At 37.1% G+C, this 26860-nt stretch overlaps 1 protein-coding gene across 9 annotated transcripts in view; it reads left to right on the plus strand.

Moving 5' to 3' along the window:
- Positions 1-26860, plus strand: part of MLIP (muscular LMNA interacting protein) — an 868816-nt gene that overhangs the window by 631107 nt on the left and 210849 nt on the right. For all 9 annotated transcript variants that reach the window (XR_008402011.1, XR_008402012.1, XM_053710391.1 and 6 more), the window contains one exon: positions 11577-11618. Coding sequence is in view for 7 of the 9 variants with exons in the window: in XM_053710391.1 (XP_053566366.1) it covers positions 11577-11618 (42 nt within the window). In the remaining 2 variants the exon portion in view is untranslated. The remainder of the gene's footprint in view (positions 1-11576; positions 11619-26860) is intronic.

A 26860-nucleotide genomic window follows, 5' to 3' on the forward strand; every position in this document is an offset into this window, starting at 1 on the left:
TTCGCCGACACTATAATAAAGCTATTAAACCCTTATTCCGCCGTTACCCAACATCGCTGCTAAATAAACAATTAACCTAACATAAATATTATACTAAAATAACTAACAATTAAATAAACTAAATTACATATTAAAAAAATCTAACACTACTAAAAAAAATTTAAGTCTAAAATTACAAAAAATAAAAAATACTAAATTACAAAAAAATAACAATCAAAATTATTCAAAATAAAAACAATTACAAATAATCTAATAGACCTATAAAAATAAAAAAGCCCTACCCCCAAAAATAAAAAACCCTAGCCTACAATAAATTACCAATAGCCCTTAAAATCAGCTCTTTTACCTGTAAAAAAAATACAAAGACCCCCCAACAGTAAAACCCACCACCCAACCAACCCCCCAAAATAAAAACCTAACTCTAACAAAAACCTAAGCTACCCATTGCCCTGAAAAGGCATTTGTATGGGCATTGCCCTTAAAAGGGCATTCAGCTCTTTTGCATCACCCTTAAAAGGGCATTTAGCTCTTTTAAAAAAGCCCAAACCCTAATCTAAAAAAAACCACCCAAAAAAAGTAAAAAAAAACCTAACACTAACCCCCGACAATCCACTTACAGTTTCTGAAGTCAGGACATCCAGGTGGCGAGAAGTCTTCATCCAGGTGGCGAGGTCTTCATGCATCCAGACAGTGTCTTTTATCTTCATCCCGGCGGCATCTTCTATCTTCATCCCGGCAGCGTGGAGCGGGTCTATCCTTGGAGACATCCAGCGCGGAGCATCCTCTTCATACTGTCACTGTCACCACAGTACACTGAATCTTCAATGCAAGGGAGCCTTTTCAAAATGGCGTCCCTTGCATTCCTATTGGCTGATTTTATTTTTGAATTTCAAATCAGACAATAGGATGAGAGCTACTGAAATCCTATTGGCTGTTCAAATCAGCCAATAGGATACGAGCTATTGAAATTCTATTGACTGATTTGAATAGCTAATAGAATTTCAGTAGCTCTCATCCTATTGGCTGATTTGAACAGCTAATAGGATTTTAGTAGCTCTCATCCTATTGGCTGATTTGAATTTCAAAAATCAGCCAATAGGAATACAAGGGATGCCGTTTTGAAAAGGCTCCCTTGCATTGAAGATTCAGTGTACTGTGGTGACCATATGAAGAGGACACTCCGCGCCGGATGTCTTCAAGGATGGACCCGCTCCGTGCTGCCGGATGAAGATAGAAATCATTGCCTGGATGAAGATAGAAGACGCCGTCTGGATGGATGAAGACCTCGCCACCTGGATGAAGACTTCACCGCCTGGATGTCCGGACTTCAGAAACTGTAAGTGGATCGTTGGGAGTTAGTGTTATTTATATTTTTTACTTTTTTTGGGTGTTATTTTTTTTTAGATAAGGGTTTGGGCTTTTTTAAAAGATGCCCATACAAATGCCCTTTTCAGGGCAATATGTAGCTTAGGTTTTTGTTAGAGGTAGGTTTTTTTATTTTGGGGGGTTGGTTGGGTGGTGGGTTTTACTGTTGGGGGGTCTTTGTATTTTTTTACAGGTAAAAGAGCTGAATTCTTTAGGGCAATGCCCTACAAAAGGTCCTTTTAAGGGCTATTGGTAGTTTATTGTAGGCTAGGTTTTTTTTTATTTTGGTTTATTTTTTTTATTTTTATAGGTCTATTAGATTAGGTGTAATTGTTTTTATTTTGGATAATTTAATTTGTTATTTTTCGTAATTTAGAATTTTTATTTTTTGTAATGTTATACTTAATTTTGTTTAACTTTAGTGTTAGTTTTTTTAATGTTTAATTTAGTTTATTTATTTGGTAGTTATTTTGATTTTAGTATAATAGTTTAGTATAATAGTTATGTTAGGTTAATTGTTAGTTTAAACTTAGGTATTTTTAATTTCACAGGTAAGTTTTTATTTATTTTAAGATAGGGATATTGTAATTTTATTTTAAAGTTAGGGGGTTGTTAGGTGTAGGGGTTAATAGTTTAATTTAGATTTTTTGCGATGTGGGGGGCTGGCAGTTTAGGGGTTAATAGGTTTATTTAGTGGCGGCGATGTGGGAGGCCAGAGGTTTAGGGGTTAATAACTTTATTTAGTGGCGGCAATTTTGGGGAGCGGCGGAATAGGGGTTACTAACTTTTATCAGTGGCGGCAATGTTGCGAGTGGCAGATTAGGGGTTAATAAGTTTTAATTAGTGTTCGCGATGCGGGAGGGCGGCGGAATAGGGGTTAATAGGTAGTTTATGGGTGTCAGTGTACTTTTGTGAAACATTTTTGTTGCACAAAACTCATAACTACTGATCTCAGATAGCGGAACGGATCGTGTCAGTATAGGCTGGATCTCAAGCATTTTAGCCTCACCGCACAACTTGTAATACTGGTGCTATGGAAATCCCACGCAAAAACGTAATTTTTTTTGAGTGTGGGGTTGACGTTGTGTTACAGGCTAAAATGCTTGCGGTACAGCTATACCAACAAGACTCATAATGGCTGCGTTAGTGTTTTTCACTGAAATGGACATTTTTTCAGTGTAAAAACTGTAACGTACAACTCGTAATCTAGCCGTATGTTCTGTAGGCTCTGAAGCAGCAATTCACTACTGGGAGCTAGATGGTTATTGGTGGCTGTACTTTATATGCTTGCTATCATTGGCTCACCAGATGTGGTCAGCTAGCTCCCAGTAATGCATAGCTGCTCCATCAATAAAGAATACCAAGAGAATAAACCAAATATGATAATAAAAGTAAAGTGGAAAATTGTTTAAAATTGTATCCTCTATCTGAATCATGAAAGAAAAATGCTGAATGTTGTCTCCCTTTAAGCAGGATCTCCTCATTTCTATTCATATCCATTATTGACAACATACACTGCAATGCACAGCACCACTTGCTTATCTGTGTTTAGTTTTAGCTGTACGCACTCTGACAATGTACATTGAGACTGGCTTTCTATAACAGATTGCTTGAGGTGTAAAACTGTGTTCAGCGCTGTTGATAAAAAGCCAAACCACATCCCTCACCACCAGGAAAGTCCATTTGTACCAGAGACTTCCAAGACCTTATATTTAAAACCTCGCTGGCATGGAGAGAAATCCTACAAAATATTTGGATTTTTTTAGACCTTGTGTTGTAGAATGAGTGGCGAGGTTATGAATATCAGGCTTACTGTATTAGAAGAATATAATAAAATGAATAATAAAATATATGTCGCATGAGTATTTACAGTACATGATGCAAAAGTAAAAAAAATAAAGGCTTCTTCATTTTGCCTTGCAAGTGTTTACAAGTTGCATTAATGGCGTATGATTACTAGAAATGTTTTGCACATCTTCAGGTGTTTGATAAAGAGAATCATTTAAAAAGTACATCTTACTTTGAACCATTAACCCCTTAATGACCACAATGTACCCTGTATGTCACTGGTTGTTAAGGGTTTTTTCAGGACATAATAGCATAAGTCTAGCAAGAACACGCTATTAATGCACTCCCTCCAGCAGGCTTTGTGGAATAGAGCAGTCTCAACGCTGGTGGCAAGACCGCGCTATAAAACAATCAAGTCCCAAAAAAAGGCCAACGACATACAGGGTACGTCGCTGGTCCTTAGTTAAAATCATCAAAAACAATAAGAACAGTAAATATGTTTCAAAGGTAAATTCTTGGCAAGAACATTTTACTAGAGCATTTTGAGGGGAACCCATGTTATTGCATCATAATTAATATTGTATGCATTTCACTAACTAGCTGAACGTATTATGTGGAGCCTGGTTTATTTATATCGCTGTGGAGATACCAAGAGTAAAATAAAGTCAATTGTTTTTACGGTTTCTTCAATTCAATAAACATTGATTAAATATGTCATAACTCTGTATGTTAAAGCTGGTAACATCTCACACTGTATACATAGCAATAGATATTGACCCGAAAAGCTGTTTGTATTCTCCTCGCCTTTTGTCTCTGAAGAGTTGTCTGAATAACATTTCCTGAAAGCAAATAGATTTAATGCGTGTTGGCAATATAAAATGGAATCCTCTAATGTAAAATCAGTAAAGAAGTAAAGCAAGTTAATTCTTTTTGAACACCAGGGGCACGATTACATATACGGCGCAGGCTTCAGCGCAAGCTCTGCAACCCGCGCCATCCGTAATTTCACCTTGCACATCGGAGTACTACATAAACCCCGCCGGCAGTTCATAAAGTGCCGTAAGTCTAATAAACTAGTGATGTCCAGAAATAAGCGTAAATACAAATTTCTGGAGTCGCCAGTGACTTACAGCACTTTAGAAACTGCCAGCGCCTAAGAAAAGTAATGAAAATATCAAATCTCCCATTACAGGCTAACACCCCTCCCAAAAAAAAACCCGACACGTAAAAACCCCAATATCTGCAATCCCCCTCTCTCACTACTAATCATAAATATATTAACCCCTAGACCGCCAAACCCACACAACGCATTAAGGCTAATTAAACTATTAACCCCTATATCCGCCATCAAACCCACACCGCAAGTAACTAAATTTTTAAACCCTATATCCGCCATCAAACCCACACCGCAAGTAACTAACGGCTAGATTATGAGTTTTGCGGTATGGGTGAAAAAGCAGTGTTAAGGCTCTTTTTTTACTACCGCTGGTATTACAAGTTTTGCAGGTTTAGCTGCACCGCACATTTTTTTGGCTGTAACGCAACGTAATTCCCGCAGTTTTCAATATGTCCTTTTTCAATGGAACTTCCATAGCGCCAGTATTACGAGTTTGCCTGGGAGGCCAAAAAGTGAGCGGTACAGCCAATACCGTCAAGATCCATACCGTAAACTGAAAGTCAATAGTTATGGGTTTTACACTACAAAACTGTAGTTTAAAACTCATAACTAAAGTGCTAAAAAGTACACTAACACTCATAAACTACCTATTAACCCCTAAACCGAGGCCCTCCCGCATCGCAAATACTAAAATAAAATTATTAACCCCTAATCTGCCGCTCCGGACATCGACGCCACTATTATAAACATATTAAGCCCTAAACCACAGCACTCCTGCATCAAAAACACTAGTTAAATATCATTAACCCATAATCTTCCACCCCTAACATCGCCGCCACCTACCTACATTTATTAACCCATAATCTGCCACCCCCAATGTCGCTGCCACTATACTAAATGTATTAACCCCTAAACCTAAGTCTAACCCTAACTCTAACACCCGCCAAATTAAATATAATTAAAATAAATCTAAATAAAACTTACTATTATTACCTAAATAATTCCTATTTAAAACTAAATACTTACCTGTAAAATAAACCCTAAGATAGCTACAATATAACTAATAGTTACATTGTAGCTATCTTAGGTTTTATTTTTATTTCACAGGTAAGTTTGTATTTATTTTAACTAGGTAGAATGGTTAGTAAATAGTTGTTAACTATTTACTAACTACCTAGCTAAAATAAATACAAATTTACCTGTAAAATAAAACCTAACCTGTCTTACACTAACCTTACACTACAATTAAATAAATTACATTTATTAAATACAATTACCTAAATTACAAAAAAAACAAACACTAAATTGCACAAAATAAAAAAATAAATTATCAGATATTTAAACTAATTACACCTAATCTAATATCCCTATCAAAATAAAAAGCCCCCCCAAAACTAAACTACCTGAAAAGGGCATTTGGATGGACATTGCCCTTAAAAGGGCATTTAGCTCTTTTTCAAGTGCCCAAACCCCTAATCTAAAAATAAAACCCACCCAATAAACCCTTAAAAAAGCCTAACACTAACCCCAAAGATCCACTTACAGTTTTTAAAGACCTGACATCCATCCTCAACGAAGCCAGCAGAAGTCCTCAACGAAGCGGCAGAAGTCTTCATCCAACCGGGCAGAAGTCTTCATCCAGAAGGCATCTTCTATATTCATCCATCCAGTGCGGAGTGGGTCCATCTTCAAGACATCCGGCGCAGAGCATGCTCTTCAATCATCATCTTCTTGCAGAATGAAGGTTCCTTTAAATGACGTCATCCAAGATGACGTCCCTTGAATTCTGATTGGCTGATAGAATCAGCCAATCGGAATTAAAGTTGCAAAAATCCTATTGACTGATGCAATCAGCCAATAGGATTGAGCTTCAATCCTGATCCAATCAGCCAGTAGGATTGAGCTTGCATTCTATTGGCTGTTCCAATCAATAAACGTAGGTAGGTGGCGGCGATGTTAGGGGCGGCAGATTAGGGGTTAATAATATTTAACTAGTGTTTGTGATGCGGCGGTTTAGGGGTTAACATGTTTATTATAGTGGCAGCGATGTCCGGAGTGGCAGATTAGGGGTTAATAAGTATAAGATTAGGGGTGTTTAGACTCGGGGTTCATGTTAGGGTGTTAGGTGTAAACATAAATTTTGTTTCCCCATAGGAATCAATGGGGCTGCGTTACTGTGCTTTACGCTGCTTTTTTTTTTTTTTTTTTCAAAATCTTTTTTATTAAGAATCCATAATACTGAATACAGAAAAGAAAAATGTACAATTTAAATGACAGATCTCAGTTGTCTGACAGTTTTTGTAAATAATACACATAAATGAATACACATCTGATATCAAAAGTACTCAAAAAAAAAATAAAAGAACATGCATCACGGATTCTCATTTTAACTTTTTATAAGTTTGTTTTTAACCATAACCCTGATGTCTCAGCGCCTGTAGCAGTATCTTTATTAGTTTGCCTTGACGATTGATTAATATCTGTACCAATGTATGTATTGAACCAATAATAACTATGAACTACAATTAGCCTCAGGTATTTTCAAAAGGGGGTCTAGAGCTTTCTATCTTTAATATATCGTTCCCATGTGTGTTGTACTTCAATAAATTGCTCCCTATTGCCAGACAAGTAGGAACCGTATTCCTCCATTTCAATCATATCCGTGACCTTATTTTGCCAAAGTTTTATAGAGACCACTTCAGTTGATCTCCAATTTAGAGCTATCAGAACTTTTGCGCTGTTTATCAAAATCTTTAATAGAGATCTAAAGTGAGCTTGGGGGAGTTTAATGGATTTATTTAGCAGCCAGACTAGAGGGTCTAAGGGGAGAAGGGCCTGCAAGATATATTCTATCTCACTGATTATATTGATTATATTGCGCCATAGCGTGTTAATCTGAGAGCACCACCACCACATTTGGCTCATATTACTTCCAACATGTCCACATCGCCAGCAGCAGTTATTAGCCTTTGGGAACAATTTATGTAACCGCTTGGGTGTAAGGTACCAACCATGTAATATTTTGTAGTTTATTTCCTTAATGGATGCTGATGTGGAGGCGGATTTGGTATTGTGAAAAATGTTAGTTGCAGTCTGGGGAGTAATAATTATCCCTAGTTCTCTCTCCCACATTTCAATTGAACGTGGTAGATTGCCCGGGAGTGATTGAGCAATAATGTTATAGATATGTGAGAGACTATGTTTAATTGGGGGAGTGGAAGCATATCGTTTTTCCTAGTTTGTTAGTGAGCGTGTCATGTTTGCATAATGTGGGTGAGTTGTGATATAATGGTGTGTTCTCCTATAAGAAAACCAGTTTGCAGCCCAATCATGACCCATATCTATCAGCCTCTCTTGGGTGCATAATTGATCATTATCCATATTTTGCATTGCTGAGACCTCCCTGTTCTCTTTGTGTATCTCTATGTTTTTAGCTATTAATGATAGTGAGAATTCGCTATTGTGGAGAAGTGATGTTAGCGGGCCTGGGCAAGAGGATAGATATGGTACTAGGGTTTACATTTTCTTCCAGTAAAATCCATCTCTTATGGTCTTTGTGTATTCTCCAATCGAGAATTCTCTGGAGAATTATGGACCTACGGTACGAGTCAACATCAGGAACGCTTAGGCCTCCCTGAGCTATTGAGCGCATCATAGTGTGTTTGTTTATCCTAGGGGGACGTCTATTCCAGATGAAGGAACTAAATAGCCTGTGCATCTGTAAGGTGTAAGTGTTTGGGAGTAGAATAGGGAGGGTTTGCATAATGTATAACAGGCGTGGGAATGCGTTCATTTTGACTGTATTAATCCTGCCTAGCCAGGACAGATGTTTCCTTGTCCAAGATGATAAATCTCTCATAAGTATATTTTTAATTTGGATATAGTTTAATTTGAACAGAGCATCAAAATTGTCTGCTAGCTGTATTCCCAAGTATCTCAGGGACTTCCCACTCCAATGAAATGGGCATATTTTGGTTATTAGTGTTTCCGTTTGGTGATCAATAGCTACTCCTAGCATTTTGGATTTAGTTTGGTTAATATTAAAATTAGTTACTTATTATCTCCAGCTCTTTCATGAGGGGTGGGATTGTTATGACTGGATCTATCAGAGAGAAAAGGATGTCATCTGCAAAAAGAGACATCTTATACTCTTCTCTCTCTACCATCATGCCCCAAATTTCCTGATTTGATCTAATTCTAATCGCCAGTGTTTCAATAAGGCATGTAAATAGCAAGGGGGACAGCCCTGTCTGGTGCCGTTTGTAATCCGAAACGGGTCTGATAAGACCCCATTAAGGATCACTCTAGCACTGGGTTCATTGTAAAGAGCAAAGATTCTATGTAGTAGCTTGTCTCCTAACCCAAAAGCTTGTAATGTCGCCTCTAGAAAAGGCCATCCTACTCTGTCGAAGGCCTTTTCGGCGTCGGTAGAGAGCCAGATTGAAGGAATGTTTTTAGATTTGGCATGCCACAGCAGATGGGTATTATCCCTGGCTTTGCGATGAGGAACAAAACCGACCTGGTCTTGGTGAATGATCTTAGGTAAAATTAAGTTAAGTCTGTTGGCTATAACTTTAGCGAAAATCTTTATGTCTGTGTTTAACAGGGAGATTGGTCTGTAGTTTATTAATGTCTTAGCTTTGTTTGGTTTCGGGATCATAGTTATATTAGCTTGTAGGGCTAAGGGGGGAAACTTTTTGTTTTCGTCTATACTTTGAAAATATGCTAGGAGATGTGGTATTAGGAGATCTTTGAAGGTGCGAATGTGTCTCCAAATACCGCTCCGGTCTTTGCTGGCAAGTTTTAGGGGTCCAGTGTGGTGTATTTAAGGCCTTCACCTGTGAATTCTGAGTTAGGTGAGCTGCAACATCACCGGAGCTCTACAGAAACACGGCCATGTCCCAGGACAGCTTGGCTCCGCCCCCCTATGCTGCTTTTTTGCAGGTGTTAGACTTTTTTTCAGCCGGCTCTCCCCATTGATGTCTAGGGGGAAACCGTGCATGAGCAGCACTGGTATTGGAGTGCGGTATGGAGCTCAATTTTACTTTACGCTCACTTCTTGCCTGTTAACTCCGGGTTTTTGTAAACCTGTAATACCAGTGCTGTAGGTAAGTGAGCGGTGACAATAACTCTAGCCATAAATTATTAACCCCTAAAACCGCCATTAACCCACAACGCAATAAACCTATTCAAGTATTAACCCCTAAACTGCCAAAGCCCACAACGCAATAAACCTATTCAAGTATTAACCCCTAAATCGCCATAGCTCACAACGCAATAAACCTATTCAAGTATTAACCCCTATACCGCCATAGTCCACAATGCAATAAACCTAACCCCTAACCTAAACCCCCTAACCTAACCCCCCTAACCTCCCCTAAATGAACCCAAATTACCTAAATTAACCAAATACTAAAGTTACTAATAAATTTAAAAAAATAACACTACTTTAAAAATACAAATAAACTAAGTATAGATTAAAGGGATAGTCTAATCAAAATTCTGGAATTGACTGTCCCTTTAAGCTACAATTACTGAAAATAAAAAATAAAATTACAAAATTCTACAAAAATTATACCTAATCCCTATGAAATTAAAAAAGATCCCCCAAAATAAAAACACCCCCTAATCTAATAAACTACCAGAAGCCCTTAAAATTGCTTTTTGCAGGGCATTGTCCCAAGATAATCAGCTCTTTTTCCCAAAAATACACAACCCCCTCTAACAGTAAAACCCCCCACCCACCAAACCCCCCCAAATAAAATAACCTAACACTAAAAACCCTAAACTACCCATTGCCGTAAAAAAGGGCATCTGTTGCGTGTTGCCCTTAAAAGGACAGTAAGCTCTTTTACTGCTCACCCTATCTAAAAAAAATAACCCCCCCAAAAAAACCCTAAGTCTAACCCCCAAGTGGTCCTCACCTGTCCTGAAGTCCGGCGGAGAAGATCCTGTTCCAGGCGGTGAAGTCTCCTTCCAAGCGGCGACCTCTTCTTGCTTCTTCCAGGAACCAGCCGGCGCAGGGTGGAGTTGAGGACCGATGACCACGGAGCTGAAGACTGGCGACCCTGGAACTGAAGACCCGCGAGCCTGGAACTGAAGACCGGTGACTGCGGAGCCATGGAGAGTGGAGATCATCTTCATACGATCTCCGCCATACACCGAATAGAAATTCAAGGTACGCGATTAAAAGTGGCGTCCCTTGAATTCCTAATGGCTGATTTGAGCCTTCAAATTCAAATCAGCCAATAGGATGATAGCTACTGAAATCCTATTGGCTGTTCAAATCAGCCAATAGGATAAGAACTACTGAAATTCTATTGGCTATTCAAATCAGCCAGTGTTAGTTTTTTTTAATTTTATAGTAACTTTAGTATTTGGTTAAATTAATTTAATTTAAGTAATTTGGGTTCATTTAGGGGAGGTTAGGGGGGTTAGGTTAGGGGGGTTAGGTTATGGGTTAGGTTTATTGCATTGTGGACTATGGCAGTTTAGGGGTTAATACTTGAATAGCTTTATTGCATTGTGGGTTAATGGCGGATTTAGGGGTTAATAATTTAGTTACTTGCGGTGTGGGTTTGATGGCGGATATAGGGGTTAATAATGTAGCTACTTTTGGTGTAGGTTTGATGGCGGATATAGGGGTTAATAATTTAATTAGCCTTATTGCGTTGTGGGGGTTGTCAGTCTAGGGGTTAATACATTTATTATTAGTAGTGAGAGGGGGGATTGCAGATATAGGGGTTTTTACGTGTCGGGCTTATTTTTGGGAGGCGTGTTAGACTGTTACAGGAGATTTGATATTTTCTTTTCTTTTCTTAGGCGCCGGCAGTTTCTAAAGTGCCGAAAGTCACTGGTGACTCCAAAAATGTGTATTTACACTTATTTCTGGACATCGCTAGTTTATCAGACTCACGGCACTTTTTGAACTGCCGGCAGGGTTTATGTAATACCCCGATGTGCGAAGTGAAATTATCGTGCCCTATATATCCTCAAGTACTATTCCCTATGTCCCATAATGTTTAAGCCTATATATGTATATAACTATTCCCTGTACACGTGTTACACTTGCTCTACTGTGAATGTAGGGCAATATTTAAAATTAAAATTCTTAGTGTACAGAAATAAAAAATCAACAGGTGTTTGAAATACACAAAGATAACAATTTGACATTTCTCTGATCTCATTTCTTGTTTTTTGTTTGTTTTTTCCTTTGACATAGTAGTTCTTTAATATAAAAATAAGTAATTTATTATATTAGAAATGTGGATAGTTATCTCTAATGTAGGCTTTTTTATGCTTACAGGAGCAAAAGTTCCCGAAACCTGCTGGAAGAGAAACAAAATATGTAAGTTCATCATACTTAATAAATGCATGAATTATATGATTTGCAGACAAACTACAGGTATATATATATTTGGGACATGCTAAAAGCCAGAATTCATTAGGCTAGAACAGCAGTATAATAAGTCAACTCATTCAAAAACTTTGAAACAATAACTTTGTGTTAACCTCTTCTAATCCACAAAGAAACACGGAACAGACTTCTCTGAACACCCTTCATTTCCCAAATAGCCAGACCAATCAAGTTCACCCATTCTATAACCCATTCTAAATATAGGTGACAGGGAGGCAAGTTACAGATCTTTATTCTTTTGTTCTGAGGCTCCCTCCCTCCTGGATGCTTTGAAAGGGTGAATTTGATTGATGTGGGCATTCTCTTTTTTTAAATCCAGAGGACAGATACTTGCATATGGATTGCATGGTGGGTCTGGTACTTATTGTCTGTTACCCTTCTAGTCATGTGGAATTGGTGAATTTAGCTGGTGTAGCTTCTTGGGAATTTGATTTTCCACACCTATTTTGTGCACAATTATATTTTGACTGCCATGGATACTTGGACGTGGGGCTACTTTGAAAGTGGGGATTTTCTTGGCACAAATCCTTTTTTTTACCCAGAAATGAAACTTTCATATGGCAGCCATTATTTCTCTTTTTTATCTTCATCCTAGCATTGGGAAACCAGGGAATTTGGTTGGTATAGCTACTTTGGAAATGAGTATTCTGTGCCTTTATAGAGCAAAATGCAATTTTGATTTAAATAGAAACTTGCACATGGATTCCCTGGTAGATTTTATTGGTTTATAGCCTCTCTCTCCCTTCTTACTTGTGGAATAGGTAAATATAGCTGGTTTGGCTTCTTAGGAAATGGTAATTCTGGACCTTTTTTGCACACATTTTTTTTTTGTCCACAACAGATATTTAGACATGAATATCTAGGTGGACCTGTGACTTGTTGTCTCTTTCTCTTATTGCCTTCTAAAATGTTTAAATCAGGTTGGTGAGGCTACTTGCAAGCTTGTCAATTTGGGAGTTTTTTGAGTAAAATGTTATGTTATGTAATGAACACTCAAAAGTGGATTCTCTGGTTCTCTGTGGCTCACTGTGTCTCTCCCTCATAGCCTTATGGAATAGTTAATTTTGGTTGGTGTGGCTATTTAGGAAGTGGGTGTTCCAGACATTTTTAGCAGATTTTTTTTTTTATGTGGCTTATTTTTTCTCTTTTCTTCCTAGTATTGTGGAATAGGTGATTTTGGTTGGTGTCACTATTTAGAAAGTGGTGGAGCTACCAGGTCATTCCTTTCTGTTATGGATTTATCCTGGATGGGAAGGGGTACTAAAATATTTTATTTTTATGTTTTTCATCTTTAAAATATTGTTCTAAACCATTTGACTTATTATTTGGCAATTCTGACTTGTTCCCTTCTGTTCTGGCTTTTATTCTGCATATATACAACTTTTCTTTACTTTATGATTTCTTTAAATAAAACATGAAAATATATATTTTTTTTTAAAGTGCTGTATACTTTACAAAGGCATCATTAAGTGATAGTGATCTGAAATACAAACAAATTGTCCAAGATACTAATTTGCTTACTTACTTATAAAAGCAAATACTCAGAATGGCAATGTCAAACACATCAAAAGCATTCTTTAAGCAGCAGGATAACAGCAGGTAGAGAATAGAAAAAAAAATATTTTATATTTTCTGAATCTTATATCAAACACTTTAGAATAAAATACACTGTTGTGTCTCCCTCTTAGCTTCTCAAACTACAGTTACTAATAATGAAAGAAAACAGTGTTGCCTGCTGCTTCTGTTCCCAATTCTTCTATTACTTTGAATCAGCTCAATTTATTTAAATGTTAATTGACGCCCTAGCTAAAAATCCTATATTTGACTTTAACTAGTGTGCTTGAAGAAATTGTGTACCTCTGACTTCATATTGGCCTAGATTACAAGTGGAGCACTATTGATATCATAGTGTAGGCTATCAATATTGTGGGCCCAAGCTCAGAATAGTGCAAATCCCGTATTATAAGTGACTGGTTAAACAGAATTACCAGAGGTCGACATCTTTCTGGCACACCTTATACCTTCAATGGGACAGCGTTGCTTTGCAAAACATTGCTCAAATTACAAGTTGTGAGTTATGTGTTTGGCTTGAGCACAACAAATAACAAAAAAAAATAGCATGACTGTGGACCTGAAGTAAAGGCTTAGCTTGCAAACCTGTCTAGAAAGCTTTGTGGAGTGCAGGCAGCTGACCCTGTTTGTCCGCTGCCCATCTGGATTATTACACACTCAAGTGAGTATGTAATGCCACCCCTTCTATTGTGTGACCAATTGCTAGTGAGATAGGCCTGTCAATCACACCATCAAACGTGTTCATGGTGAAAATGTTCTCTGCTAAATCAAAAGCATCAGAGTCTGATGACTGCTGCTTCTTACTCTGGTGGGAAGCAGGAACCTCATGCTGCTTAGCATATGGAGCCTAAAGTATTAGGGTTATAATAGAAGAATAACAAAACACATGTAAAACTTTTTTTTTAAATTATTAACCCCTTATTTACCAGACCATTTTCTTCATAAATGGAAAGAGTCCACAGCTGCATTCATTACTTTTGGGAATTCAGAACCTGGCCACCAGGAGGAGGCAAAGACACCCCAGCCAAAGGCTTAAATACTCCTCCCACTTCCCTCATCCCCCAGTCATTCTTTGCCTTTCATCCCAGGAGGTTGGCAGAGAAGTGTCAGAAGTTTTCGATAGTCTCTTGTGGAGGGTAGTACTCTTCAGCATGGGACTGGAGTTTTAAGTATTCCTCTCAGTGAAAGCATGGGTGAAAGTTAGAGTCCAGAGATGCAGAGAAACTCTTTCTGCAAAACCATCCCGACTCATATTAACAGCTCCATAAGCAATCAGCATTGACGAGTTTCACTGCCTGCTTTTTTCTCTCAAGTCCATGGCAGAAGCGACGCTACTATCTGTCAAACTTGAAACTCCAAAAGAAAAGGTGCTCCAGCCTATGCAGTTTGAAGTAAAATGACCCTGTTTGTTCCATGGACCATAAAACAAAAAACGTTTCAGACCTACATTAGGTCGTTAGTCATAGGGTCTCAGTGAGGCTCCTTTTTGTATCTAGGAATCAAGAACAGGGGGGTTTAGAATCATGTTTTTTATGTGATTCTGTCTGCTACTGTGTAGTGTTGCTTCGGCTCATGGCTATTTTGGAACATTATGGCCTATTTTTAGTGACTCAGCCTTATCGATCAGACGCACTTTAGCATGGACTGCGCGGTTTACCTTGTGTCTCCATTTCCGCTTTTCTGACCGTGTGGCGATGGAGAAATCCTGGTCCGCTGATGTCTGGTTCTCTGGAGGTGGCAGTGTCCCAGTTATGGAGGATTCTTGGAGACGGATGTTTCTGATTCAGACTCTACATCTTGTGAAGAATATGAATTGGCCTGGGTGATACATGCCCATCAGTTATGTTCCGAATTCTGTTTTAGAGAGCTCTGTTCTTCAGGATAGAGGAATTGGGTGCCCACTGAGCCATCCACCTCTGGGGATTCTATTTCTCACGAGACAAATTCCCTACCACCAACTCTTACTACGCATGCAGGTAACTTAAATGCTACTTATGCTTTCTAGGGAGTGTTGCCTATTCCCACCGGAGGTTACGACACGGTTCCGCATGGCCATATCTTTGGCACTGGTGCATCTATACCTCCCGGGAGTGTGCTTATGATATTGTCCGTGTTTCGCTAACCGGGGCTTGTCAGGTGTGGGATCACCTGGTCCAGTTCAGCCTTCTGGGGGAGCATGGGTCAGGAGTGATGTCTGGATGATATTTCATTTGGTCCGTGTTTTGATCATACTATGGCTTCATGTCTTGTGGACATGTACGCTGTTCTTATCTGTGCCCTTCCCTTTTGAGGGGATAGTTTGTCTTCTTTATGAGCTGGGGTTTCCTCTCTCTGGAGGGTCTTTGTCCTGCCCTGTGTGTCGGAGGTTAGATCAGGTGGCTTATTTCTGTAAGGGGTGTGTTGTTTGGATACTGACTGCTGGCGATGGTGTCTCTTGGAGGCTGTTGACTCAGTCAAGTCTAGTTCCTGCGGTCTCTAGCAAGTCTGTGGACTATCTGCGGGTCAGTGTCTTGGGCCTTTTCCTTTTTTTCAAAGTTGCTCTCGGCTTCGGACAAAGCGGGGTTTTGTTGGGTAGGGGTTTTCAGGCCTGGTGCCCTCAGAATGGGCCGCCTCTTTTCCCCTCCCGGTTTTGCATTCAGTGTCCTCTATAGCTTGGGTATTGTTTTCCCAAAAGTAATGAATGCAGCTGTGGACTCTTTACATTTATGAAGAAAAACTTAAATTATGCTTACCTGATAATTTTCTTTTCTTCAGATGGAAAAAGTCCACAGCTCCCGCCCACATTTATTTGTGTGGGGCGTCTGTTATTTTTGTTCTTCTGGCACCTTTTCACCTTGATAGTTCTTCTACTGTGCCTTGTTCCTCTGCAGAATGAGTGGGGGATAGGGGAAGTAGGAAGAATATTTAAGCCTTTGGCTGGGGTGTCTTTGCCTCCTCCTGGTGGCCAAGTTCTGAATTCCCAAAAGTAATGAATGCAGCTTTGGACTTTTTCCATCTGAACAAAAGAAAATTATCAGGTAAGCATAATTTAAGTTTTTTCAATATTCCTCCTGTTAAGGACCATGGCTGTTTTTACATTTCTGCTGTGTTTGTGTTCAGCTGTAATTTTCCTCTTACTCATTTACTGTACCCAAACATATTATATACCATTTTTCTTGCCATTAAATGGACTTTCTAAAGATTATCATTATTTTCATCATATCATATAACTTACTATAAAAACAATTATAAAATATGATAACAAATTTTTAAAAAACACACTTTTTCTAATTTTGACCCCCAAAATCTGTTACACAACTACAACCACCTAAATTTTGTCCTGAGTTGAGAAATACATAATGTTTACATGTTCTTTGCTTTTTTTTTTGCAAGTTATAGGGCAATAAGTACAAGTAGCACTTTGCTATTTTTTTTTCAAAATTAGCAAAAGTTACATTGTAACACTGATATCTGTCAGGAATCCCTGAATAACCCTTCACATGTATATATTTTGTTTTAGCAGAAAACCCAAAGTATTAATCTAGGCCCATTTTGGTATATGTCATACCACAATTTAACCGCCAAATGCGATCAAATAAAAAAAATGTTAACTTTTTCACAATTTTAGGTTTCTCACTGAAATTATTTACAAACAGCTTGTGCAATCAATGGTTGTAAATGATTCTCTGGGATTCCCTTTGTTCAGAAATAGCAGACATATAAGGCTTCTGCATTGCTTTTTGGTAATTAGAAAATGCCGCTGCGCACCACACTTGTATTAAGCCCAGCAGTGAAGGCATTAATTAGGTAGCTTGTAGGGTTAATTTTAGCTTTAGCGTAGAGATCAACCTCCCACCTGACAGATCCTACCCCCTAATCCCTCCTTGATCCCTCTTAAACAGCTCTCTTTCCACCTCCACCCCCCAAAGGTCACCCCCATCTTAGTACTGGCAGAATGTCAGCCATAATAAAAATAAAGTTTTTTTTTATTATATATTTTCTGCAGTGTAGGATCCCCCCTTACCACCCAACCTCCCCGAGCCCCCCCCCCAAACAGCTCTTTAACCCTCCCCCTCTATTACCTGCCATGTTAGGTACTGGCAGCTGTCTGCCTGTACCCAGTTTGCAAGAAATGACGCTTATTTTTTTTAAAGTAATGAAATAACTATTTTTTTCTGTAGTGTCTCACACCGCTCTCCAAGAGAAATATGTATCATTGATACAGACTGTTCTTGCAGAGGCGCGTAAGACGCTGCAAATATAACACATTAAGATTGTCTTGAAAAAGGCTCACTATGAGAGCCGAAACATCGACATGTGTAATATGAAACATTAAATAAAGTATCTGTTTTGATGATGAAAAGACCCGTGAGTGCCCTCCTTTATGTCTGAAATTCTACTCTATTTTTTGAGGAGTCACCTGGGCTGTGAATGCAAAATACGGGAATGAGTGCATGCCACTGGTGGAATATATATATATATATATATATATATATATATATATATATATATATATATGTCTATACTTGTGTGTGTTTATAATTGAATTAAATGTATAAACAGTGTTTTATAGTGATATGGTATCTGAAAAGGTTCTTTACTGGGAACGGCTCAAAAGTGTATAATCTCTGTATATTTGTATGCATGTGTATGTATGAGTATAAATAAAATAAAAAAAAATTAAACTATTTCATAACGCACTTTGAGCTTTAGTGCACTTAGGCTTAGCGCACTTTTGAGTAAGTGCTTGAAAGAAAGGCAGAACAGGGTTTTATAGTACGCCGCTTTGAAGGCTATGGGCAGAGGGATTTAGCACAGCAGCACTTCCAGACCTCCAGATGTTAGCATGTCTTAAGCTTTTGCTCGAGCAATAACCTTGCAAGAATGAGAGCGCAATTAATTTAACTGGAACAGTATTAGCACTCAACTGCGCTGATATTTTTGTGCTCCACTTGTAATCTAGGCCATTATTTTAGAAAATCTTATTTTTTCTTTTCTACCTTTGACAGGCTAGTAGTATTATTCTCTATGTGCAACTTTTTTTTTTTTCTTGAAATAATTTTTATTGAGGTTAAATATAAATACAACATACAACATATATGCGATATTGCAAAAGATGTGTGACTACAGAAGGGAAAAAAAATATAATATAAAATATAAAGTCATATCTGTATCACAGAAAAATTCAAATATGTAGAAAATAAACGAAACCTCACATTTTCAAATTTTTCTTGCTTTTAAATATACTGAAGATATATATATAACTTATTTTATAACGTACAGAGAGTCAAAGGGTGCTTCATTTATACCCAAAAAAGGTGTGGAAAATAATCATTAAACTGTGGCTCCTTAAAAATTAAAAAGCATAAAGGAGCCACTCAAGCTTGAGTATCTAATTAGGATGTATTGTAAGAATCAACCAATCTTCGCTATGTTGCATTACAGACAAATATTGAAATATTTCAAGGAATATAAAACCTGTGGTGCAAAGAATTATTGACTTAAATTGAAGAAGCATATAAATAACTAGTAAAAAGTTAAATATAATGTATATAATAAAATATAATTGTATATGCAGTATTTTGCAAGGAAAACTGCGCAAGACACTCTGGACATGCTCATATGTGCCAGAGTTTTACCTTTGGGGGGGGGGCGTAGGAGACCAGCCATATAACAATATAAAAAGAGATAAAAGTAAGATTTATAGTGCCTATTAGCAAAAGGGGTACTATAGGCTTGTTGCATTATATATGTTTAGATACTGAAGATTAATGGGTGATAATCAAAGTGGAAGTGACCTCTAAATACATTTTGAAACTGTTTCTGGGATGGTATAAGATATTATAACATAGTTTATATTAGTTCAAGGTAAAAGTGAGGTTGCATCAATATTATACCAAAAAAAATAAGGCTAAGGCTCAGGGGTATACGTCAACATCTGTGAAAGTGAAATATATTAGGTGTGCTCTATTGTTATATAGAGAATACATTTCTTTCTTTAAGTATAGAAAAAACAGAAAATTATTTTCTTCTCTCTTGGACCAACCTGCCGAATGGTCATGGGCTCTATAACCAGCAACAGGTGACTATTTCAGTTATTAGGGATCTACCACAATAAGAAACAACACAAAGCTCTTAGAAGTGACGTTATATGTTCTTTCTTATCCTAATGATCATAACTACTGCACAGTAAATTAACATATACGTTACTACATGACCAAAATTAGCCCAAATAAACTCAGCTAACATAAACATATCCTGCATAATAGCTATCTGAGGTAGGCATATGACTGGTAAACATTCTTACATTTATCCTCATATTGTACAAGCCATCTAACCAGACTAATATATAAATTGAATAGTAGAAACAACACTAACTCACCAAGGTTGTCTGCTACACTTGTTTCTGTGGACACTTTCAGTAACTACAAACCCTTATAATATAAAACTATAGTCTAAGTGTCTCAACATGAAGAATATTTAAATATAATTTAGAGCAGGACAGGTCTTCATTTCCAGAATGTCAACCTGTCTGGTTTGCTCTACATTGAATAAAGATAATACTGACTATTAGATGTTTCTAACTTCAGTTTGTTGACATGTCACTCAGCTTATTGAATAGAGAGCAGAACATCTAGCCTATGAAGAAGAAAAGGTACTTGAGGCAACAAATAAAAATAACTCTTACTATAAAAGATGTACAGAGGTGTAGTATCCAGTTGTGAATCAGAGGGCTGGAGGAAATAAATATTGTCCTTACAAGTATCTTAAACATGACTGAGTATTCTTATGTATCTATGCTGTCATCTAGTGGGACAGGGAGGATATGAGCAGTATGTTGAAAAAAGGAAAATATATATTGCCTTGAAATGAACGCACTGTAAGTTCAATATATAATCTATTTTCTCTATAGGATAACACCCTTAGCAACAAAACATTGAACTAGGCAATAACCTAATAAGAAAATAAGGAGCATAGGTATAGTGATAACAAAAAGGTGACTAATATTTCACCCTGAGCTAAACAGGTAGCAACAAATTCTGTAAACACATACTAGTGGAACACTATAGCACATTTGAACAAGGATCCAAAACATAGGATGAGCCCAGAGTAACATACTACTCTATTACCCCACGCCAAGCTTTAGTAAAGGACAACAGGTCCCTGTGATGTTAAAAAAAAATCACCAGTATCCCAGCAGAATAAAGGAAATTTCCAATGGTGGTAAGCATTTAATGGTAGAGATGTCACTAAAGAGTAGTCTCTTTACAGCTGTGTCTGCATACTCACACCAATATTGAGAGCGAAGCCTCCAGGGTCCCATGTGAAACATTTAATGTCGACAAATATTAGGAATATCTGCAAGTCGCTCCTGGGGTAGGTTGCCACTAAGGCCACATTCTGAGATGCCCTGTTTTCCTTCCGAATGCCCTGAAACTTAACTGCAGCAAGCAGCAAACAGAGGCTACCCAAGGCTGGCACCAAGATATAGTCCAGAGACTGGTGGCTCCGCTGGTCAGGAGCTTTCGTGGAGATTGGATGCAAGGTAATCGAAGGAAGCATGGTGTGGGGGAACTTATAATATCATAGCTCATCCCAGTTTTCTTGTAATACCCATAGTGCTCGTCAGTTGTGGTCATTTCAGAAGTCATCACACCTCTATGTTGACCCGAGTGACATTCTGTTTCCCGCACAACAGCAAAGTCCTGCTCAGGGTTTGGTTGGTTAGTTTTGGAGGTTTCCCATCTCATCAGTCTATTATCCGGCATTAGGGCTAAAAACGCTTTCTAAAGTTGTCAATACATAACGCTGCATGTCAACATGCTTGGCCCCTTCCCATGCCGCCATCACACTCGCCTCAAGCTGTAGGAAGTGGTTACACAATAGACGATCCAGTGAATCTATGAAATTAGGGTTCAAGAGATCCAATTTATCGCTGCTTAACCTCTCCAGCATCCCCACCGGCTCACCAGCTCCTTGTATGGGGAAGTTTTTAGTCGTCATTGACTTATCTGTAATTAGGCAACCACAAGAGCTGGAAGATGGCCGCCTCTCAGACGTCCCGGCGTAGGGCGCTATAAAGTATATCAAAATTATTTGCAGAAGAGTCCCTGCGCTTCTCAAACAAGTTCCACTGGTCTTCCGTCACACAAACTTTGCAAATTGAGCTGGACTGAACGGTCAGAGATATGTTTAAATATAGTATATAGCCGGAGCTATGCTAGCATGCGACTGTTCAGTTCCAGAGCTTTGTCTCGTGAGCTTGCTCTGCCCCCTATCAGAAATTCTTAATTAACCAACCTTATCAGCTTCTTTTTTGTTTCTTCTAAAATTTTCACAAGTAGTTGGCTCCATCACACATGCAGAGTCAGCAAGTCACACTATGGACCCAATTTATGAAGCTGCAGATGCAGCATCAGGGCCTCAGTGTTTCTAGCTGCAAGTGGGTCTAAAACACTGGTTAAGTAGCTGTAGTCTAAAGACTATATCTAATAAGCCTATCTATCACCTCAAGGCTTGCAGAGTTAAATCACCTGATCTGATCAGGTTGATTGAGAAGCAATTGCTGCCTGAACACTGCTAATCTTTGTAGACAAAGTTCCTAAGAGCGAACCTTGTTTATCAGGCATTTAATAAATGGGGCCAATATGAGGCAGGATGACACACTTTTTAAATTCTGTTCTCCAGGTCACACTACAGATCAGTAAAATTATACTATGAAATGACAAATCTAATTTTGATAATCTTTTCCCGTATAATTTCACAAACTCTAAAATATGAAAGTTTGCATATATTATATCAAATATATTATAGTTCTGTAAAAATGTTATTGGAACTGATGTGTGAAAAAAATAGACTTCATAAAACATATTTGAACATTTGAAAATGCAAAATAGATTTATTTTGTTTATCAAAAGTAAACATTAGCATTATCTTTTTGTATATATTTAATAACACCTTATTTACAGTACATTTAGATTTCCCTTATTAAACTTTGTATCTTATGAATAGTTTGTCAAATTTGAATGAAGATTTACTAGTTGAAACATGTACATTTTAAAATGTGTTCAAAATAATCTTAATATTCGTCAAAATCAAATATACTGTGACATGACCAATCGGGCAAATTAATGCACATTATGAAATATTTTTCAACGTTGTCAGGTCTAACCATGACGGATTCTCCATGCCTTTTTTCATCAATTGTCTCATTATTGCATTTTGCCTGGATATCTGTAGCAAACATTTATACCAAATGTAATCTGTAACAGTTCTCCCAGAATTCTATAATTTATGAAAACTTGGTTGCATAATATTTCAAACTAGCTTAGAATGTTGTCATTTTTTTAATTGAATTTCATCTCAATAATTTACACACTAATATTCCTTCTCATACCAAGTACCCTGGTTTATTTTGCATCTTTCACTTTGATAACATTTTTGATTGGCATAAACAATTCATAAAGAAATTAAAATTTGATTAAAAAGTAAGAAGGTACAAACCACTAATATATTCTAAATTATAAAGCAAATTATTTTGCTTTTTTATTTTATTTTAGCATATTAATTCTATTTTAAATTAATCTGACTAATACCCGTTTTATTCTTTATGTTCAATTTTTATAGTTCTACAGTAAAAAACATATATTGATTGTTGAGCAAGCATAACACTGCTTTAAATTCCACCAAATATTATATTACTATACATATATATATTACATCTTACAACAAAATTTGAATGCATATGTTTACAGCAGCAGTGGCATCTATGCTCATTATACTAATATCACAAACATCATGCAAGCAAAAATCACATACATTGACATTTAACAATATAGCTGAAAAATTAAAAATAATAATTATACAACAAACTTTTAATATATGTCTGTCTTTCTGTCTGTCGGTCTGTCTGTCTGAAGATGTTGTTGGTTCTCTATGTATTTTGCAACCACTGGTGGGTTTGTGATTTTTGTGTTTTTTTATTTATGAGTTAAGTATTTTTGAGACACTATAACAAATAGATCTGTTGTTGTGACACATGCTTTAATTAGAGGACTATATTAAGGTTTGTGATTTGTATTTTTTAGGACTGTTATCAGAGAACAATCCTTTTTTTAAATGTGTTAGTGTCACTGGTTTGTATATTATAGGATTTGTTGGTTTATTTCAGACATACAGAGTTATCCAACTCAGGGCCAGATTACAAGTGGTGCATTATTGTCAGCCCGGGTCATGACAACCAATGTCATGCCCATGCTAACTTGCGCACATATTACAAATCTAAATGTGTGTGCATCTGTTTAGCACGAGTGGAGAGTCAAGGGTAGATTTATTAAACAGTGGATGCAATTGCCGGAAACTGAAGTTAAGAAGCAGCCGTCCTAAAAGGTGGCGGACTGCAATCATCCCTATTCTATGCGATCGGAGTGATTGACACCCCTTGCTAGCGGCCAATTGGCCGTGAATGTGCAGGGGCGGCATTGCATAAGCATTTCACTAGAAATGCTTCTGCAATATTAAATGCCAACAGCGTATGCTGTCGGCATTTAGCAATGTCGGGCAGGCATGATTCTCTCCAGTAAATCATGTCTACCCTCCATTTGATAATTCGGCCCCAAAGAGTTAAAACACAAACACAACATAAATACATTGAAAGAAAGTGTTACACTCATATATACCCTTTCTAATAAAATATATTTATATAAATGTGTGTGTTTATTATTTTTTGTAGGTAAAAAAAAAAAACTTACAGCAGGCACAATGGAGGATAGGAAGATTTTAATATTGCTGCAGCAAACAAACATGAGTCTAAAGTTTTAGCAATTTACTATATCAATTTGTTTCCTTTTCACCCTAACTCTTACCAAAAATACCACAAGTGTCACTTCCACCCAGTGGTCACCTTTCTTCATGTTTCTTTCCTCACTTTTGCAGGTAGGTACTAGACAGTATTACTATTGGGAGCTCGCAACAGACTCAGGCAGCGTGCTCACAAACATGCAAGTTGCTGTTAACTGAACGAAGTGAACAGAAACAGAACAGAGAGAAACAGCAACTATATCAACCTCTTAAAGGGACAGTAAAGTAAAAATCAAACTTCGATGATTCAGATAAAGCATTTAATTTTAAACAATTTTCTAATTCTATTATCTACTGTAATTGGATTTGTTCTCTTTGTATTCTCTATTGAAAAGCATACCTAGGTAGGCTCAGGAGCAGCAGTGCGCTACTGGGAGCTTGCTGCTATTTGGTGACTGCACATATATGCCTCTTGTCATTGGCTAATCTGATGTGTTAAACTAGCCCCCAGTAGTGCATTGCTGTTCCTTTAACAAAGGATAACACGATAATTAAGCATATTTGATAATAGAAGTAAATTGAAAAGTTGCTTAAAATTGTAGACTCTATCTGAAACATGAAAGAGGCATTTTGGGTTTCATGTCCCTTTAAGCTCTCCCATAATATGGTCAGCTGGCTGACAATGAGTTTATCAACTGAGAGGGAAATGGGTGTTTTGTATTAAATAGTTGGTTTGCCTGCTGGTGGGAAAATCAAGTAACAAATTGTTAAATTCCACCAGCTGATGCTATTCCAAAGGTGCCAAATGTGTGCATACAGGTTCTATTTGTGAGACCCTTGTCTTCACACAGAATGATCATTTTTCAACTAGAAAAAAGAATATTTGTCAAATATATTATATTGTAAATATATTTATAGCATTTTTATTTATAGTCTGATAAATAGAATAACTAGGAAACAACCATATAATTAACATTTCTAATTCTACAATGTTTTTTGCTTCTCTGGGTCTTATCTTTTTTAGCTACATATTTCTCCAAGATTCCGTTTGCTTCATGATTCACTTCCTTGAACATCTACCCCTATATCCCATACACCTCTCTTAGCAATTGTATTTATTTAAATTTATGTAAACATCACCAGAAGTTTCCTATGATATCCATAACCTACCTCTCTGCAAATCTTTCAATCCATTCTCTGCATTTTCATCCACATTCGGTTTTGCCTTTTCTTTTCTATAATATTCCTTCCATTTGGTTTCTAGTAAATTGGTTTGAGAAATAAATCCTGTGGTTGAATGCTACTCTAGAAAGTAGCCAAGAAAATATGTCTGTAGATAAGCTTCAATTTTCTACAGTTGTTAAAAAAATACAAGTAAAAGCTGTAAGTTAGTAAACAGATTGTCAAATAAGACAAGAGAACTATTATTATCACTTTTCTGCTTATTTTCATTTTTAGATTTGTTTTTGCTCGGGTAATTGTTGTATATTTCAACATCATAGGTGATCTAATAATGTGCAACATTATATTTAACCTTTTTATTTAAATCTGACTGCAATGAAGCTATCTTAATATCTAAAGTATTGCTGTTATCTAGAAAAAATATTTCTGTATGCCTTGCTTACTTGGGAACTGGCTTAAAAAGTCTAAACATAGGAATATGTTGCAAAAAAATGGACGGTTAAAGGGACATTACACTCTTAAGTACAACTACAGTGGCATGGTAACTATTCATTATGCTATTATTTTTCCTCCTTTGTCTGCAGCTTTCTTCAAAGTCATTCTCTTATTTTAACCCCTTACAATTGACAGTTAGTGAAGATCTGCATCTTTACATTGGGTGCCACCATCTTGAAGCTTAAATTTGTTATTTACCTCTTAAACTGTGCAAAAAACTGCATGTAACACTTCTGCTCTGTATTATGTGATCTAAACTGAAGTGAAAGGTTCAGCTGTCGAAAAGCCAGTAACATCACAGATCTGTGAAAGAGCTCTGCTTCTGTCACAGGATACAATAATATGCGAGCTACAAGATGGTGGCACCTAGTATAAAGTGCAGAGCTTTACCAACTGGATTCTGTAAATGTGTAAATAAGAGAACAGCTTTAAAGAGAGCTGCAGACACAGGAGGGAAAACAATAACATAATGAGTTATAACCATGGCACTGTAGTTGTACCCAGCTGTTTATTCCTTTAAGCATACATTTTCAAAGTTTAATATGTAGTTTTTGCTAATTGAAAAATTACATAAGATCCTGAGCCATTGATATAATTGATATATCTGAAATGTCTATCAAATTCCACATTAACTAGAAGGTGAAGCACACTAAAACAGTTAAAGGCACAGCCAAGTCAAAATCAAACTTTTATGATTCAGAAAGAGCATGCAATTTAAAAAACAAACAAAACTCTTTGCTTCTATATTCAATTAAACAGATTGTGCAATTTTAAATGTGGGCAGCCCACCTATTGTTAAATCAAGCCCTTTGTGTGTATCCATCTAATTTCTATGTTTTGGGTTGTAGGATACATCTGGGTCTGTAGCACTTTTCATATTAAAGAACCTTTATATCAATATATTTGTTTACATATATTCATTGTGTTCTAAACAACAGAAGTGGGGAAAAAACTGTGATTAGAAAAGGTGGGACACAGTTCTAGGACCATTTTAGTGAGCTTGTGTAGTTTCATTTACTTTTACCTTACTTTTTAAATGTGACAGCTTTGGTGAAAGTTTGTCTTTCTTGTTCTTTATCGTGTTGGAAAGTACAAAATAACAGAATGGACACATCATCTGACAGTGCTTGAAATGCTGGTCCATG

This window comes from Bombina bombina, chromosome 4 (assembly GCF_027579735.1).
Source record: "Bombina bombina isolate aBomBom1 chromosome 4, aBomBom1.pri, whole genome shotgun sequence".
NCBI classification, from domain to species: domain Eukaryota; kingdom Metazoa; phylum Chordata; class Amphibia; order Anura; family Bombinatoridae; genus Bombina; species Bombina bombina.